The sequence below is a fragment of the Aquarana catesbeiana genome, linkage group LG10, assembly GCF_042186555.1.
Source record: "Aquarana catesbeiana isolate 2022-GZ linkage group LG10, ASM4218655v1, whole genome shotgun sequence".
Classification (NCBI taxonomy): Eukaryota; Metazoa; Chordata; class Amphibia; order Anura; family Ranidae; genus Aquarana; species Aquarana catesbeiana.
Genome location: NC_133333.1, coordinates 117,655,789 through 117,671,809, shown reverse-complemented (window position 1 = coordinate 117,671,809; position 16,021 = coordinate 117,655,789). Strand labels below are relative to the sequence as shown.

Below are 16,021 nucleotides of genomic sequence, written 5' to 3'. Positions count from 1 at the left end.
GGCCTGCCATGATATCTCACTATGGCACATGCACTTATCCACTTCCCCTTTTCCCTTTTTTTTAATGTGTGTCACTGTACTTTTTGCACAGCACGTATGCACCTCCCAGTTAGTAAGGTGTAGGGCCTCGGGCCTGTCCTGAAAGTCTTGGAGTGGAGGGCACGTGGCCTTCTGGTCAAGTTCTCCCCCTCCCATGGGGTCTCCCTTTGGGGGAGCCCACCTAGTACTTGGTTGTTCAGTTTCAGCAGGCCTCCCAGAGAACAGGGTCTGCCTGGTTTCGGCCAGGTGGGCCAGTAAGTACTCCAGTCCCTGTCAGGGGCCTTGCGCCCTGGGGGATCAGGGCAAGGGTCATTTATTTTTGGAGGAGGACCATGTGTACACTCTGTGCACTTTTTTGTGTTCTCACTTTTGTGTGCACACTTTTTTTTATTGCACCAGGTGTGAAGTTTTCGAGTGTGTTTCACTACACCACAGGACTTAAAAAGCAAAAAACAAGCTTGCAGCATGGGTGTGAGGGGGGAGACTGCTTGGAGCAGCTTATATGTGGCTGTTTATCAGAGACATACCCCATTGGCTCTGACTGCAGTTCTGTTCATCTGTCCTGTCAATGCAGTCAAAGATTCCATCACAGAGGGCTGGAAGCAAGACACAACGTCGTCCATCACATAAGAATTCATCCCAGGAACAGCTTCCTACCAAAACACAAATGTCCACATTCTGAAAAGTACCTCAAACACATTTAAAAGATTTTAGATGATGTTTAATCCTGCCATGTATCACTGATCACTGGGATAGAGAAAATTAACACCTAGTTCACACGGGGAATACAAAACCGTGTCTGGTAAAGCTGTGTTAACATGCACAAGGATGCACAGATGTTCAGGCAGTCCCATTGCTGTCAACTGGGACACAGCCGCTTCTCCCAATCTTATATCCATGTGCATGCAGGACCACAAACTCACCCAGGCAGTGCAGCTACTGCGTCCCAATTGACAGCAATGGGACTGTCTGTACAGGGATGCACGGAACACCTGCGCATCCCCATACAGGTAAACACGGTCCTCCATGGGGATATGCTTATGTACGTGTAAACAAGGCCTAAAACTCACAATTATGTAAATTATTAAGAATTAGACGGTAATCTTGGACTTGTATCTGGTGTAAAATGACTACAAGAATGAATACTAAAATTTCACCAACAACTTGAGGATCTTTTTCTTCAGATATGGTGTCTTTAGTAATGTTTTTTGGAATTAGCTTTCAGCACACGGCTACTACAAATCCTAAAATTTTGATTATGTTTCTGTTTTATTGTATGTAATTTAAGACTTACCTTTATGACATACAATAAAACATATTTCCAAACTTTGACATTAATTCACCTTGTGTTTTACTCTGGTAAGATGCAGTCTAATAATTTGAATTTATAAATGTATTTAATCATTATGCAGTCAAAATATTGCTCAAAAGCCACCAATCCAATTCAAACTTTAAAGCGGTATTAAACTCCAAAACAAAAAAGTTATACTGTATGTACCTGGTGATTGGGCCAGTAACACACTTCCTGTCTTAAGCTGGCTTTGCACTGGTAGATATTTAAACGAACATTCGTTCAAAAATTCTCTGTACATTCAATGACTTTGCGAATGCTGTTCGAAAGTACCTAAAAATTTAGTTTTAAAGTGGTTCTAAAGGCTCAAGGTTTTTTTCACCTTCATGCCCCTCTTATACTTACTTGAGCCCCATCGCAATCCAGCGATGTGCACAAGAGCCTCTGCTCTCCGGGGACTCTCCCTTCTCATTGGCTGAGACATCAGCGTTAGCCATTGACCAATCACAGCCAGTGAGTCAATGAGAAGAGAGAGGGGGCGCAGCTCTGTGTCTAAGTGGGCACGTAGTGCAGGGGCTCTGCAGCAAGCCTGCTTGCTATGGGGGCACAAGGCATCGAGGGCTGCTCCGTCTGTAGTTAACGGTGTCACTCAAAACATAAAAGCAAAGAGAGCTCCCATAGTGCAGTATGTAAGTAAAATTTATTGAACTCAAAAAGAATTGCACTTAAAAAAAGCGGCTGAAATGAGCGCAATCACAGGCGAGCATGTCAATGTGTCCGAACGGAGGCATCTCCCGAGGCTTCCTTCACACACTATCCGCTAACAAACCATCTCCTCCGAAGAGGAAGCGTGATGACGTCAGAGACGCTGGCTCCTCCCTACGCGTTTCGTCACTAGCGGACGTCATCTGGTAATTGGCTGCTATTTATATCCTATGACTTTGGGTTTTGTAATGTAGACTCTTGGTGCTGGCCTCATGTTTTGGAATTTTTTATTCATTTAAAATTCTTTTTGATTCAGGGGGCGGGGTGAGCCGTAGCTCTGTGTCTAAGTGGTTCAAGTGTAATTTTAGCGCAGCGCTTGGCCAATTGGCCTCTTTTTTCTCCAAAGCTAGACTCCAGCCAACACTTTTTAAGAAGGTGCAACAACAGTTTTCACCTTTTGAGATAAACGTTTTACATAAATGAATAAAATCTGATCATTGCAAGCACCCCTGTCAGTGTAAATGGTTTGTCTCTCAACCCTTCAACTGCCACTTTTGCTGGACAGCTTGGTCTGTTAAAGTGTAAGTTCACCTTTACAGAAAAATCTGTAAGGTGAACTTACGCAGGACCCCCTCCTCAGCCCCCCCAGTCCCACTGACCTGCAGCGCGGTGATCTCCCGATCTGACCCCTGCTATAGCCGCCTCACCGGTCCGAGGCTTAGAAATCCCCCCAGCAATCACGTGTCTTCTTCCCCGATGAGAGGATGGGCTATGTGGGTCCTGATTGGTCGGAGCCGCCCATGTTACCAATTAGAATGCTCCTGACGGGGTACGTTTAGGAGATTAAGCTTCGGGGATTTCTAAGCCCCGAAGCGGTGAGGCGGCTATAGTAGGGCTCATAACGGGAGATCGCCGCGCTGCAGGTAAGCGGGACTGGAGGGGTTGAGGAGGGGGTCCTGTGTAAGTTCACCTAACAGATTTTTCTGTAAAGGTGAACTTACCCGTCAAGAAACTTAATAAAATAACCAACTTTTGTGTTTAATACCGCTTCAAAGGTTCATGTTTTTTAGGGTGGAACATGTAACACTTTCTATTAGCTGAAGCCCCTCCCCACCCGTTACAGTGACAACGAGTGGGGATCTTTTCCCAGCGCCCACTGTCACTATTGGAAAATAACATGGCTGTGCGGGGGGGCTCCGTCCACACGGCCGCGTCATTCATTCATTCAGTTGCCTGTGAATGACTAGAACTACAGACCTACAACTACTTTGCAGCTGACGGCTTGTAGTTCTGAATGGACTGTAAGGTCGTTGATGGGCGGCTTCATAGTTCGTTCACAAGCCTTGAAGCTTGTAAACAGCCAGTCTGTATGCAGGTACGGGCTGAAAGCTTGTCTGCAGGAGTCTGGCATTGCACCCCTGATCCACTGATCACAGGTGCAACGCTTTCAGTCTCCTTAAGGAAAAAATAATAAATGCACTTTTTCCTGCAAAAATATGTGTATTTATTATTGTAGCGCTACCCCGTAGGAGCCGCTGGTGAATAGGATCCCCCACCCTGCACAGCCAGGCACACTGCACTTTCCACAGCACACAAAGTCAGGAAACAGTCTGAGCAGCACTTGATCAGTGTAGTAAAGTCTTCAGGGACAACTATATATACACACCCCTTTTCTCAATTTATATACACACAGTATATACACTCCTCTGCCTCCTGCAAAAAGTTGCTTGCAGATCTCCTTTACCTTCTCCCAGCACAACTCTTGCTCCTGGAACTACAACACCCAGGACCAGCTGGCACTGTAAGGATGGTTTGACAAGAGCACAATCAGACCATAACAACTGCCCTTTACAGGTATGGACAGCGGGCCCCTTTGGTGTAAAAAAGTTCTAGTGCTCAGCTGTCCTACTCCTGTGGCTACAGATCCCAGTACCACCTCTTCAGGCACTACCAGCCCACCTGGCTGCAACTGCCCCTTTCTCCTGCCAATTCCACCACAGTCCTTCTGACTGACTCTGCATTCATCCCAGACTGCTCTCACCCAGTCCTCTCAGGCTGCCTCTCAGTCCTCACAACTGTGTCACTCACCAGCCCACCTGGCTGTCTTCCTTCCTGGAGATTTGCCCGACAGTGTTCTGCTGTCTGTCTCCTTGCTCCCATGCCTCCCCCTGTGTGTCCTGAAGAGGGGTCCCTTCTGCACCCGAGCCCAGGCCTGAGTTCACCCCCCCCCCCCACAACTAGGGGGTTACTCTCAAAGGCCTCTGGCAGCTAACACTCCGTCTCCAGCTTCCACCTGAATGCTACTCCCCAGCTGGGCTGACTCTAAGTATTTGAGGGGGCCTGCACCCTGCCAACCTATCTGTTGGGGATTGGTCAGGGCCCTCATGAATATTCCAGGCTGCTCCATCCTACTTCCCCTCCCATTCTTCTAGAAGTCTCCAGTGAGTTCTAGAAGTAGGGGGGAGGTCTCAGTGATGTTGTCTGTGAGTCACCCAGCTCTCCCTGGATCTCTGCCCAACCCAGGAAAAAACACAAAGGCTTGGCAGCCAAGCCTGAACAAATGTACATACACTAAACAAAAATCTAAACTTTAGCACTATAGCAATGCTAGGGGGTGCTACATTATTTTTTTTTACAAAAGGCGAACTTAGCCTTTAACTGCCTTTTCCTAGGGCTAATTTTAATACAATTCACAGATATTTGTAAAAACTGCTTATAAAGTTAAATAACATACCTTGGTTAGGTTCAATCATTTGGTATTTTGCAAAGAAGCCTACGCCTTCAGTAAGGTAATCAGATACAAACTGGACTTGTAACCAATGTGAGCTAGAAATAAATGTAGTGGGAGTGACAGAGCCACAGTACCTGCAGCAACGGAGAAAGCCACCATGAATCATTTCATTCATCTGAGACATTTAATGAAATGGTACTGTGTGTGAGAGCATACCTGCTTGATGTGTTACCATCTCTGAGCTCCAACCAGTCAAAAAGACAAAATCCATAGGGTTCCACATCTAAGTATTGCACTTTAAAATGGACAAGCCTTCCTTCTCCTGCATCCAGCATCCAGGAGCAGTGAGAGTTGGGAGGGTAATGAAAGGGATAATTCGGAGAGCTTAATATTCCCTCGGAGGCACTCAGGAATCCTCCACACACTATGGAGAAAAGGCAGACAAAATTTTATCAATCATATTCTGGAAAAAAGTAAGCTTGTTAGTAGAGGGGCTTATAAAGTTAGAGTTTAGTCCTTAACAATGTATTCAATGCAAAAGAGGATGCAGCGCTAACCAGGTTTTCAACAATAAGTCTCTGATATAAAAGTCTCCATGATAAAATACATATAATAATCCCAAATAAATGATGGATAGTATAGAGTCCCCACACCAGCTACTATGGAAAAGAAGTACATGCACACTCGTCACCACTGTGAGGGAGGCAAGTGCACAGTGGAGCTGTTGAACTTTCAGCCGGTCATATCCAACCTATTTGTTATATATAGCGTGCTTATGCCTGGCCGTCACGCCTCTGAAGACATTAGAATATGACAAAATGCGTAAGTCAGGACTGGATCTTATGATGTAAGCATGCCACTTGCCGTGGTCATCTTTGAAATGTGTTTGCTGTGCCTATATATTTTTTATCGCATGGGAGTGTATTTCCTTTAATAAATAGTGGCTTTTAGCTTCTTCAACGTACTGCACTATGGTTGTGTCATTTACATCCCTCTGGGGTACTATTAATGCTGTTGATCACATAAATTCATAATTTGGATTTCCTTGGGTGATGACCATTAGACCTACATACCACAGTGACCAGTAGTGATGGATAATGCGATGATCTGGGTGGTTTCATCTTGCCCTAGATTACTGATATGCTGTTGTTGACCACTCTATAATTTGAGGGTCAGTGGGCTGTGGTAAGCAGGTTTGCCTCCCTCACAGTGGTGACCAGTGTGCATATACTTTTTTTGCACAGAAGCTGGTGTGGGGACTATACACTATTCATCATTTATTTGAGATTGTTATATGTATTTTATCATAGAGACTTTTATATCAGAGACTTATTGAAAACCTGATTAGCGCTGCACCCTCTTTTGTATTTTATATGCTGTGTATTGTATGTAATCAACCTACTGGTGCTGGCTGCTAATGAACATTTTTATCCAAGTGCAGATAATTTTTGTAAGTTTATAGTCCTGAACAATGAATTTTAGGTATGGACATTTTTATATACTATATATTTTATACACCACAATTGTGGGATGCCCCTGAAAGCTACAAATTACTGTAGTGGACACAGCTACTCCAGTCATCTCCACTACCTTTCAGGTCCTGTGCTGCTTACTAAACGCAGGAGGATGCTTGCTCGGTGCAGGCATCAGTCGGGGAATATTGCAGGTTGTTAATGAACAACTGCAGGGGGAAGCCACAGGTATGGTGGACCAATGTAAATATGTAAAAATATCCACACCTGAAATTCATCTTTAACCACTTGAGCTCTGGAACATTTTACTCCCTTCATGACCAGGCCATTTTTTGCTATTCACACTGTGCTTATTTAACTGGCAATTGTGCAGTCATACAACACTGTACACAAATGAAATTTATATAATTTTTTCCACACAACTAGAGCTTTCTTTTAGGGATATTTGATCACTACTGGGGTTTTTTTATATTTTATTATATCAATAAAAAAAGACCAGAAATTTTGAAAAATTTTTTTTTTACTTTCTGCTATAAAACTTTCATCCAATAAAAACAAAAAATAAAAAAAAATTAATTTCTTCACGAATTTAGGCCAAAATGTATTCTGCTACATGTCTTTGGTAAAAAAAAAAATCCCAATTTGCGTGAAAGTTATAGCGTCTACAAATGATGGTATATATACTGGGATTTGTATTTATTTATTTTTTTAATTCTAGTAATGGCAGTGATCAGCGACTTATAATGCGGCGGAAAATCTGATAATAACTGACACTGTGGGAACTGACTAACTGCCACTGACATTATTATTATTATTATACAGGATTTATATAGCGCCAACAGTTTACACAGCGCTTTACAATATAAAAAGGGAGACAATACAGTTATAATACAATAAAATACAAGAGGATTAAGAGGGCCCTGCTCGGAAAAGCTTACAATCTAATAGGGTTGGGCAGGTGGTACAAAAGGTTGTAACTGTGGGGAATGAGCTGATGGAAGTGGTAAAAGATTCATTGGAGACGTGATAGGCTTCCCTGAAGAGATGAGTTTTCAGGGATTGCCTGAAGGTAGCAAGAATAGGGGATAGCCGGACAGGTTGAGGTAGTGAGTTCCAGAGGATGGGAGAGGCTCTGGAGAAATCCTGGAGATGAGCATGAGAGGAGGAGACGAGGGAGCTTGAGAGTAGGGGGTCTTGAGAAGAGCGGAGAGGGCGGTTTGGGTGATATTTGGAGACAAGATTGGTGATGTAGTTCGGGGCAGAGTGGTGAATGGCTTTGTATGTTGTGGTTAGTATTTGAATTTAATTCGCTGGGTGATTGGGAGCCAGTGTAGGGATTGGAGGAGAGGGTTGGCAGACACTGAGCGGTTGGTAAGGTGGATAAGTCTGGCGGCAGCTTTCATGATAGACTGAAGACAGGATAGCCTATGGAGAGGCAGGCCAATGAGAAGGGAGTTGCAATAGTCAAGGCGAGAGATAACGAGGGAGTGAATGAGGAGCTTGGTGGTTTCATTTGTTAAAAAGGGTGAATTTTAGAGATGTTACGAAGGTGAATTCTACAAACTTTTGACAATGATTGGATTTGAGGCTTAAAGGACAAGTCAGAGTCTAGGATTACACTTAGTGGTGGCTGGTGCTCAAAATGTTTGGGGGGGTGCAAACAAACTGGAAAATCCTGAAAAAAACCCCCATCAATTGCAGCCTCACTGTGCCCATCAAACGCAGCCACTGTGCTATCAAACGCAGCCACTGTGCCCAAGGGCTGCCACTGTGCCAATCAAACGCTGCCACTGTGCCCATCAAACTTGAATGCTGCCACTGTGCCCCCCTGCCCGCCATCTGCCCGGCACTTACCCTGTCTCAGTGGGGCAGCAGGGGATGGTGGCAGGCAGCGAGCGATGTCCTCGATGTCTTCTTCTCCCGTCCTCTCCTATAATTAGAAGCCTGATAGGCATCCATTCACAGCGCCTGTTGTTTCAGCCAATCAGGTGACAGGTAACAGAGCCGAGCACCTGATTGGCGGAGAGGCGGTTCAGTGTTAGGAAAGCAAAAATGTATTTGCTTTTCTAACACAGCTGGGTGAACTGCGAGTGCCAAGTATGGCGCTCGCTGTTTACCTTTTTTGACGCCTAATAGAGCCTTTGGCTTTAATCAGGTGCTTCAAACCCCCCCGCCGCTGTAATTCAGGCGCCCGGCGCCCGAAAAGGGATCACGGGATCCCTGGACAGGTAAATGTTCATATATTAAAAGTCAGCAGCTACAGTATTTGTAGCCGCTGACTTTAATTTTTTTTTTTTTTAAATACAGGCTGTTACCCCTCTTTAAAGAAGCATCACCATAGTTTTTACATTTTTATGGAATTACTCAGGGGGCTGAGTGCATGGAGTATGTGTTCCTGTTCTGATCCAATCTATACCACATCACACAGAGAGGAGGAGGAAGGGCAGCGACTTACTGGCGGGCATGCAGGGCTCTATTTGAGATACACATAGGCATTGAGTATACAGAATGTACGGGTGATGCTGGTGCTGGGCATGCTCAGGAAAGGGGGGGTCCACATACAAGGATGTACAGACTACTACTGTGCGGGGGTTGGGCAGTGTCACACAGACTTGGGGCTGGGATGTAAACAATGCAGGAGCCTGTACATTGCACATGACACTCTGATTGTGGCTGCAATGCTCTACAGCAGGGATCTGAAATTAGCGGACCTCCAGCTGTTGCAGAACTACAACTCCCATGAGGCATAGCAAGACTCTGACAGCCACAAGCCTGACACCCAGAGGCAGAGGCATGATGGGACACCAGCACTTAAAGTGGAGGTTCCCTTTTTGGGTGGAACTCCGCTTTAAAGTGTAACTAAACCCACATCATAGAAAACTACCAATAAATGGTGTTTTACATGATGTTCATATTCACTCAGTCACTAATAGATTTGGTTTTTGTATTCTGCAAAAAAACCTAGTTCATCCTGCTTTCTCTGCCCCCCCCCCCTCCCCCCCCGTCCATGTCCCCACTGCAGTTGGGGATTTTGCAGAGCAGTGTTGGCAGATATGCTAGGCAGACTGAGGACACGGTCCCCAGACCAAGTCTGTCCCTGGTTTTGTCCTCAGGTTTGGGGCCGGATTGACCTAGACAGGGCATCTCATGCTGGCTGAGAAACACCCTGGTGGCTTGGATGCATATGTCCCCTGCTGGACGATCTCACTGCCGCTCCTGCTGCTGTTCAGTGAAGGAGAGAGGCAGAGCCAAAAATGACTGTGTAGACTGTAGAGGGCTGAGACCGGGAGGTGAGCAGATTGGGGGGGTCTGTTAGTACACAGGTGAGGGCAGTGGGGAAGCAGGGGTCAGAGCTGATGCGGCTGCATAGAGAGATGGAGAGTTTAGCTGTTGTGGGGGAAGAGCTAACAGGTGGCTGCAGAGATAATCTGTGAGAGATGAGTGAGGAGGTGAGCTATGAATGTGGGGGCAGAAGTGTCCTCTGTGTAAAGCAAACCTCTGAACCCTGAACTCTATGGCTAACTTTGTATTATGTAGTCCTGTGCCCAGAGCTCTGTGTATTATGCAGTCCTGTGCCCAGAGCTCTGTGTATTATGCAGTCCTGTGCCCAGAGCTCTGTGTATTATGCAGTCCTGTGCCCAGCGCTCTGTGTATTATGCAGTCCTGTGCCCAGCGCTCTGTGTATTATGCAGTCCTGTGCCCAGCGCTCTGTGTATTATGCAGTCCTGTGCCCAGAGCTCTGTGTATTATGCAGTCTTGCACCCAGCACTCTGTGTATTATGTAGTCCTGTGCCCAGCGCTCTGTGTATTATTAGTATCATTATTATTATACAGGATCTATATAGCGCTGACAGTTTATGCATCGCTTTACAACATTAGGGCAGACAGTACAATTACAATACAATTCAATACAGGGGGGAATCATAATGATACATAATAATCAATTATTATGTAGTCCTGTGCCCAGCACTCTGTGTATTATACTATCCTATGCCCAGTGCTCTGTGTATTATGCAGTCCTATGCCCAGCATTCTGTATATTATGTAGTCCTGTACCCAGTGCTCTGTGTATTATGCAGTCATGTACCCACCACTCTGTGTATTCTGTAGACCTGTGCCCAGTGCTCTGTGTATTATGCAGTCCTTTGTCCAGCACTCTGTGTATTATGTAGTCCTGTGCCCAGCGCTCTGTGTATTATGCAGTCTTGTAACCATCACTCTGTGTACTATGTAGGCCCGTGCCCAGAGCTCTGTGTATTATGCAGTCCTGTGCCCAGCACTCTGTGTATTATGCAGTCTTGTACACAGCACTCTATGTATTATGTAGTCCCGTGCCCAGAGCTCTGTGTATTATGCAGTCCTGTGCCCAGAGCTCTGTGTATTATGCAGTCCTGTGCCCAGCGCTCTGTGTGTTATGCAGTCCTGTGACCAGAGCTCTGTGTATTATGCAGTCCTGTGCCCAGAGCTCTGCGTATTATGCAGTCCTGTGCCCAGAGCTCTGCGTATTATGCAGTCCTGTGCCCAGAGCTCTGTGTATTATGCAGTCCTGTGCCCAGCGCTCTGCGTATTATGCAGTCCTGTGCCCAGAGCTCTGTGTATTATGCAGTCCTGTGCCCAGCACTCTGTGTATTATGCAGTGCTGTGCCCAGCACTCTGTGTATTATGCAGTGCTGTGCCCAGCGCTCTGTGTATTATGCAGTCCTGTGCCCAGAGCTCTGTGTATTATGCAGTCCTGTGCCCAGCACTCTGTGTATTATGCAGTGCTGTGCCCAGAGCTCTGTGTATTATGCAGTCCTGTGCCTAGCACTCTGTGTATTATGCAGTCCTGTGTATTCTGTAGACCTGTGCCCAGTGCTCTGTGTATTATGCAGTCCTTTGTCCAGCACTCTGTGTATTATGTAGTCCTGTGCCCAGCGCTCTGTGTATTATGCAGTCTTGTAACCAGCACTCTGTGTACTATGTAGTCCTGTGCCCAGAGCTCTGTATATTATGCAGTCCTGTACCCAGTCCTCTGTGTATTATGCAGTCTTGTACCCAGCACTCTGTGTATTATGTAGTCCCGTGCCCAGAGCTCTGTGTATTATGCAGTCCTGTGCCCAGCACTCTGTGTATTATGCAGTCTTGTACCCAGCACTCTATGTATTATGTAGTCCCGTGCCCAGAGCTCTGTGTATTATGCAGTCCTTTGCCCAGATCTCTGTGTATTATGCAGTCCTGTGCCCAGAGCTCTGTGTATTATGCAGTCCTGTGCCCAGAGCTCTGTGTATTATGCAGTCCTGTGCCCAGCGCTCTGTGTGTTATGCAGTCCTGTGACCAGAGCTCTGCGTATTATCCAGTCCTGTGCCCAGAGCTCTGTGTATTATGCAGTCCTGTGCCCAGAGCTCTGTGTATTATGCAGTCCTGTGCCCAGCGCTCTGCGTATTATGCAGTCCTGTGCCCAGAGCTCTGTGTATTATGCAGTCCTGTGCCCAGCGCTCTGTGTATTATGCAGTGCTGTGCCCAGAGCTCTGTGTATTATGCAGTCCTGTGCCTAGCACTCTGTGTATTATGCAGTCCTGTGCCATTTGCCAATAAAAAAAAAATGTCCCCAAATTTCATTTTAAAAATCTGGTCACCTTAAGATATGTACAGCCTCAGTTTTCAGTGTATTTCTGTGCTAAGCATTTCCTCCCTATCACATCTGAGCATGCCCATGTGACTATAGAGTTACACATGTGGGTGTATACACAGTGGTAAATGATAGTCCACTCCCTCCCTCCTCCTCCATGCCCACTAACCAGGTAAACACAATGGGAGCGGGATATTACATCTTGATTGATAAAGGCTTTGCCTCCCTCTTATTCCATAGTTGCCAATAGTCCCGAATTTCCCGAGACATTCACGGGATTTAGACCCTTTTCCCGATTTTAGGGTTTCCCTGCAAATGTCCCGGGAAATCCTTTTTTTCACGATTTTTTTTTTTTGGTAGAGGTCCGCGGCCGGCGGAGATAATGTCTCTGCCAGCCGCCATTTTCCAGAAGACCGTTCCTGTCAAAATCCATGCCGCTGCGCTCTGTGTTTGAGCCGAGCTTAGCATGAATGAGCAACGGTGGGTGTCCTGTGATTGGCCGAGCAACCTGCTCGGCCAATCACAGGACACCCACCGCTGCCCATTCATGCTAAGCTCGGCTAAAACACAGAGTGCAGCGGCATGTGCGGGACAGAGGAGGACGTAATTGGAGGAGCGGGTCACATGTGGATGCAGGGCTGGACTGTGTCTGTGAGTAATCGCGCCAGCCCTGCATGCTCCCGGAGTGCCCTATAGTGCTGTGTGTCTCTCATCTGCTCTGTTAGGCGCCCCCCTCTCCTCTCTGTCAGCTGCCCCCCTCTCCTCTCTGTCAGCCGCCCCCCCTCTCCTCTCTGTCAGCCGCCCCCCCCTCTCCTCTCTGTCAGCCACCCCCCCTCTCCTCTCTGTCAGCCGCCCCCCCTCTCCTCTCTGTCAGCCGCCCCCCCTCCAGCCGCTCCCCCTCTCCTCTCTGTCAGCCCCCCCCTCCAGCCGCTACCCCTCTCCTCTCTGTCAGCCGCCCCCCCTCTGCTTATCCCTTAGTCTCTATCGAAAAGCCAGTGGCGTGCAAAACACACCTCAAAAACTTCCACCCGGTGCCAAAAAAAAGTGCCCACACATAGAGAGTGAAACACAAAAAAGTGCAACGGGTGTACAGAGTCCTCCACTAGGGAAGGACCTTACCCTGATCCCCCGGGGCGTTAGGCTCCAGACAGGGACTGAGGTACTCAGACAAAGGGTCCATCTGGCCGAAACCAGGTGGACCCCCACAACTGGAAGGTCTGCCGAAGCAGACCGACCCAAGTACAGTGGGGCTCCCCCGAAGGGAGACCCCTCAAAGGAGAGGGCGAACCAAGCCAAAAGGCCTATGTCCACCCCCTCCCAAGACTTTCAGAGTAGGCCCGAGGACCCACACCCTACTCGCCACACAGTGACAAAACGTGTATACAAAGACAACCAAAAAAAGACAAAAAGGTGACAAACAGGGGTAAAAGAAAGAGTGGGGAAGATAGTGAGATGGGAGAGTGAAAGTGGCCATTGTGCTATACAATGGCCGGCCCTCCGGCCAGGCATAAAAATTTCCCCTGGTCCTGGCCAAAAGGCCCGGCCCAAGAGGCAGGTGCGAAAAACGTGTGTTGTGGTGAAGTGACCATGGTGCCATAAAATCAAGTGCTTTCACACCGTGACTATACGGCACCCCTGAACTGCCACTTCAGGGGCACATTCACCACTGGCTTTTCGAAAAAGCCCTGACCCACAGCCCAGACCACAGCAGCCCCCACCCCAGGCAGAAAGGTATGGAGTTCTGGAAGCTTGGAGAGAGCCCTTGCCATCAGGCTTCACCGTCGTTCCGTCCCTCCTACCTAATTACATTTGGGAAATACTGGCCGCTCCCCCGGTGGGAGCAAGGGGAGCCAGCGTTCTCTCCCAAATAACTGTCCAGAGCTAGAGCTGCCCCAATCCAGGCCAGAAGGCCAGGATCCCAACCCTCCGCCAAGACCGAATGGTTCTCCGTCCCCATCAGAAGGCTTCCCTTTCGGCTACAAACCGCTCCGGGTTACCTTCACTCCAGCAGGTTTTGCATAGCAACCGCAATCCCATCTCTATCTCGCCATAGATCAGGGACAGAAGCAAGCGCCACCTCCTGGAAACTGATAAGAACAGATACTAGATTTGATCTTAGCCAAAGGGCCGAGAAGCAATTAGCAATAATCACGCCTCAGTTGAACCTCATTGGCTATGATACTGCCACTGCACAAAGCTGCGCAATCCCTTAGTGCCAAACGTACACACATATGCGGCCTCAGCATTTCAGGGGTTATACCAGGGTCACCCCGGTACTGGTGTGATCCGGCCCCTTTCCCGGCTAGAGAGAGACTGAATCAAAGCCGGAAACTGCTTCGTTCCAGTCTCTAATGTGTAAAAACGGAAGCGACGTCACAATGTCACTTCCAGTTTACTTGGCTGTCAATGGCGACAAATTTTTAAAAAATGACAGTATTTAGAATCGCCGTTTTTGGTGTTCTGAATACTTTGAAGTGCAAAGGAGGGATTTGGGGTCTTTTAGACCCCCGGTCTCTCCATAAAGAGTACCTGTCACCACCTATTACTGTCACCAGGGATGTTTACATTCCTGGTGACAGCAATAAAAGTGATCAGCATTTTTTTTTTTTAAAACACAATGTAAAAAAATAAAAATAAATGAAATTAACAAAAAACAATTTTGAAAGCGCCCCCGTCCCCGCCCGTATTATGCAGAGTATTGCGGGGTATTATGCAGAGTATTGCGGGGTATTATACAGAGTATTGCGGGGTATTATGCAGAGTATTGCGGGGTATTTATGCAGAGTATTGCGGGGTATAATGCAGAGTATTGCGGGGTATTACGCAGAGTATTGCGGGGTATTACGCAGAGTATTGCGGGGTATTACGCAGAGTATTGCGGGGTATTATGCAGAGTATTGCGGGGTATTATGCAGAGTATTGCGGGGTATTATGCAGAGTATTGCGGGGTATTATGCAGAGTATTGCAGGGTATTATGCAGAGTATTGAGGGGTATTATGCAGAGTATTGCGGGGTATTATGCAGAGTATTGCGGGGTATTATGCAGAGTATTGCAGGGATGGCTGAGCATGGAGGGATGGATGGATGTGACTGCAATTGTCACTGAGCACCACTGTGGGCACTACACATGCAGCCCACAGCGGTGCTGCCATCCGATCCCTCCCCCTCTCCCCTCACACTGCTCCTCACACTGTACCGATCGGTACAGAGAGGGGAGGGAGGAACCGGCGTCATGACATGACGCCGGTCTGTTGACATGTGATCACTCCGTCATTTGACAGAGCGATCACATGGTAAACGGCCGCAATCAGCGGCCGTTTACCGTGATCCGTGATGCGCCGGGTCCTCTGGACCCGGCGGTCACGGAAGTTCTCGGGTGCGCGCCCCAGGGGGCACGCGAGAGCAGTATTCTGGGAGGACGTCCCACGGACGTCCACCCAGAACTAGCCGACCGCGCTGCAGCCGTCTTTCGGCTATGGCCCGGTCGGCAGGTGGTTAATTACTGCTGTTTTTTTATTTTTTACACACAAAAAAAGACCACAAATTTTGAAAAAAAAAAAGTGTTTCTTAGTTTTTGGCAGTAAATTTTGTAAATAAGTAATTTTTCTCCTTCACTGATGTGTGCTGATGAGGCTGCACGGATGGGCACTGATGAGGAGGCACTAATATGCCACACTGATAGGGGGCACTGATGAGCACGGATAGGCGTTACTGATAGGTGGCACTGGTGGGCAGCACCGATAGCCAGCACTGACATAGTTTGTAGACGCTATAACTTTTGCGCAAACCAATCAATATATGCTTATTGGGATTTTTTTACCAAAAATATGTAGCAGAATACATATTGGCCTAAATTGATGAATACATTTGATTTTTTTTCCATTTTTTTTATTGGTTGATATTGATTTATATGTTGTATAGCAGAAAAAATATTGTTTTTTTCTCTTTTTTCAAAATTGTCTTTTTTTTTGTTTATAGCACAAAAAATAAAAACTGCAGAGGTGATCAAATACCACCAAATGAAAGCTCTATTTATGGGGAAAAAAGGACACAAATTTTGTTTGGGTACAGTGTCGCACAACCATGCAATTGTCAGTTAAAGTAACGCAGTGCTGTATTGCATAAATGGTCTGGTCATTAAGGGGGGGTAAATCTTCTGAAAAGCAAGTGGTTA

General features: G+C 47.0%; 1 protein-coding gene and 1 pseudogene across 3 annotated transcripts in view; both read right to left on the bottom strand.

Annotated features, from left to right (window-relative positions):
- MFRP (membrane frizzled-related protein) overlaps positions 1–16,021 on the bottom strand; it is a 190,296-nt gene that overhangs the window by 33,882 nt on the left and 140,393 nt on the right. For all 3 annotated transcript variants that reach the window (XM_073602537.1, XM_073602536.1, XM_073602535.1), the window contains 3 exons: positions 4,983–5,190; positions 4,770–4,900; positions 567–692 (listed from right to left, as the gene is read on the bottom strand). In XM_073602537.1, coding sequence (XP_073458638.1) covers positions 567–692; positions 4,770–4,900; positions 4,983–5,190 — 465 coding nt within the window. The remainder of the gene's footprint in view (positions 1–566; positions 693–4,769; positions 4,901–4,982; positions 5,191–16,021) is intronic.
- Positions 13,981–14,045, bottom strand: LOC141111542 (U4 spliceosomal RNA; annotated as a pseudogene).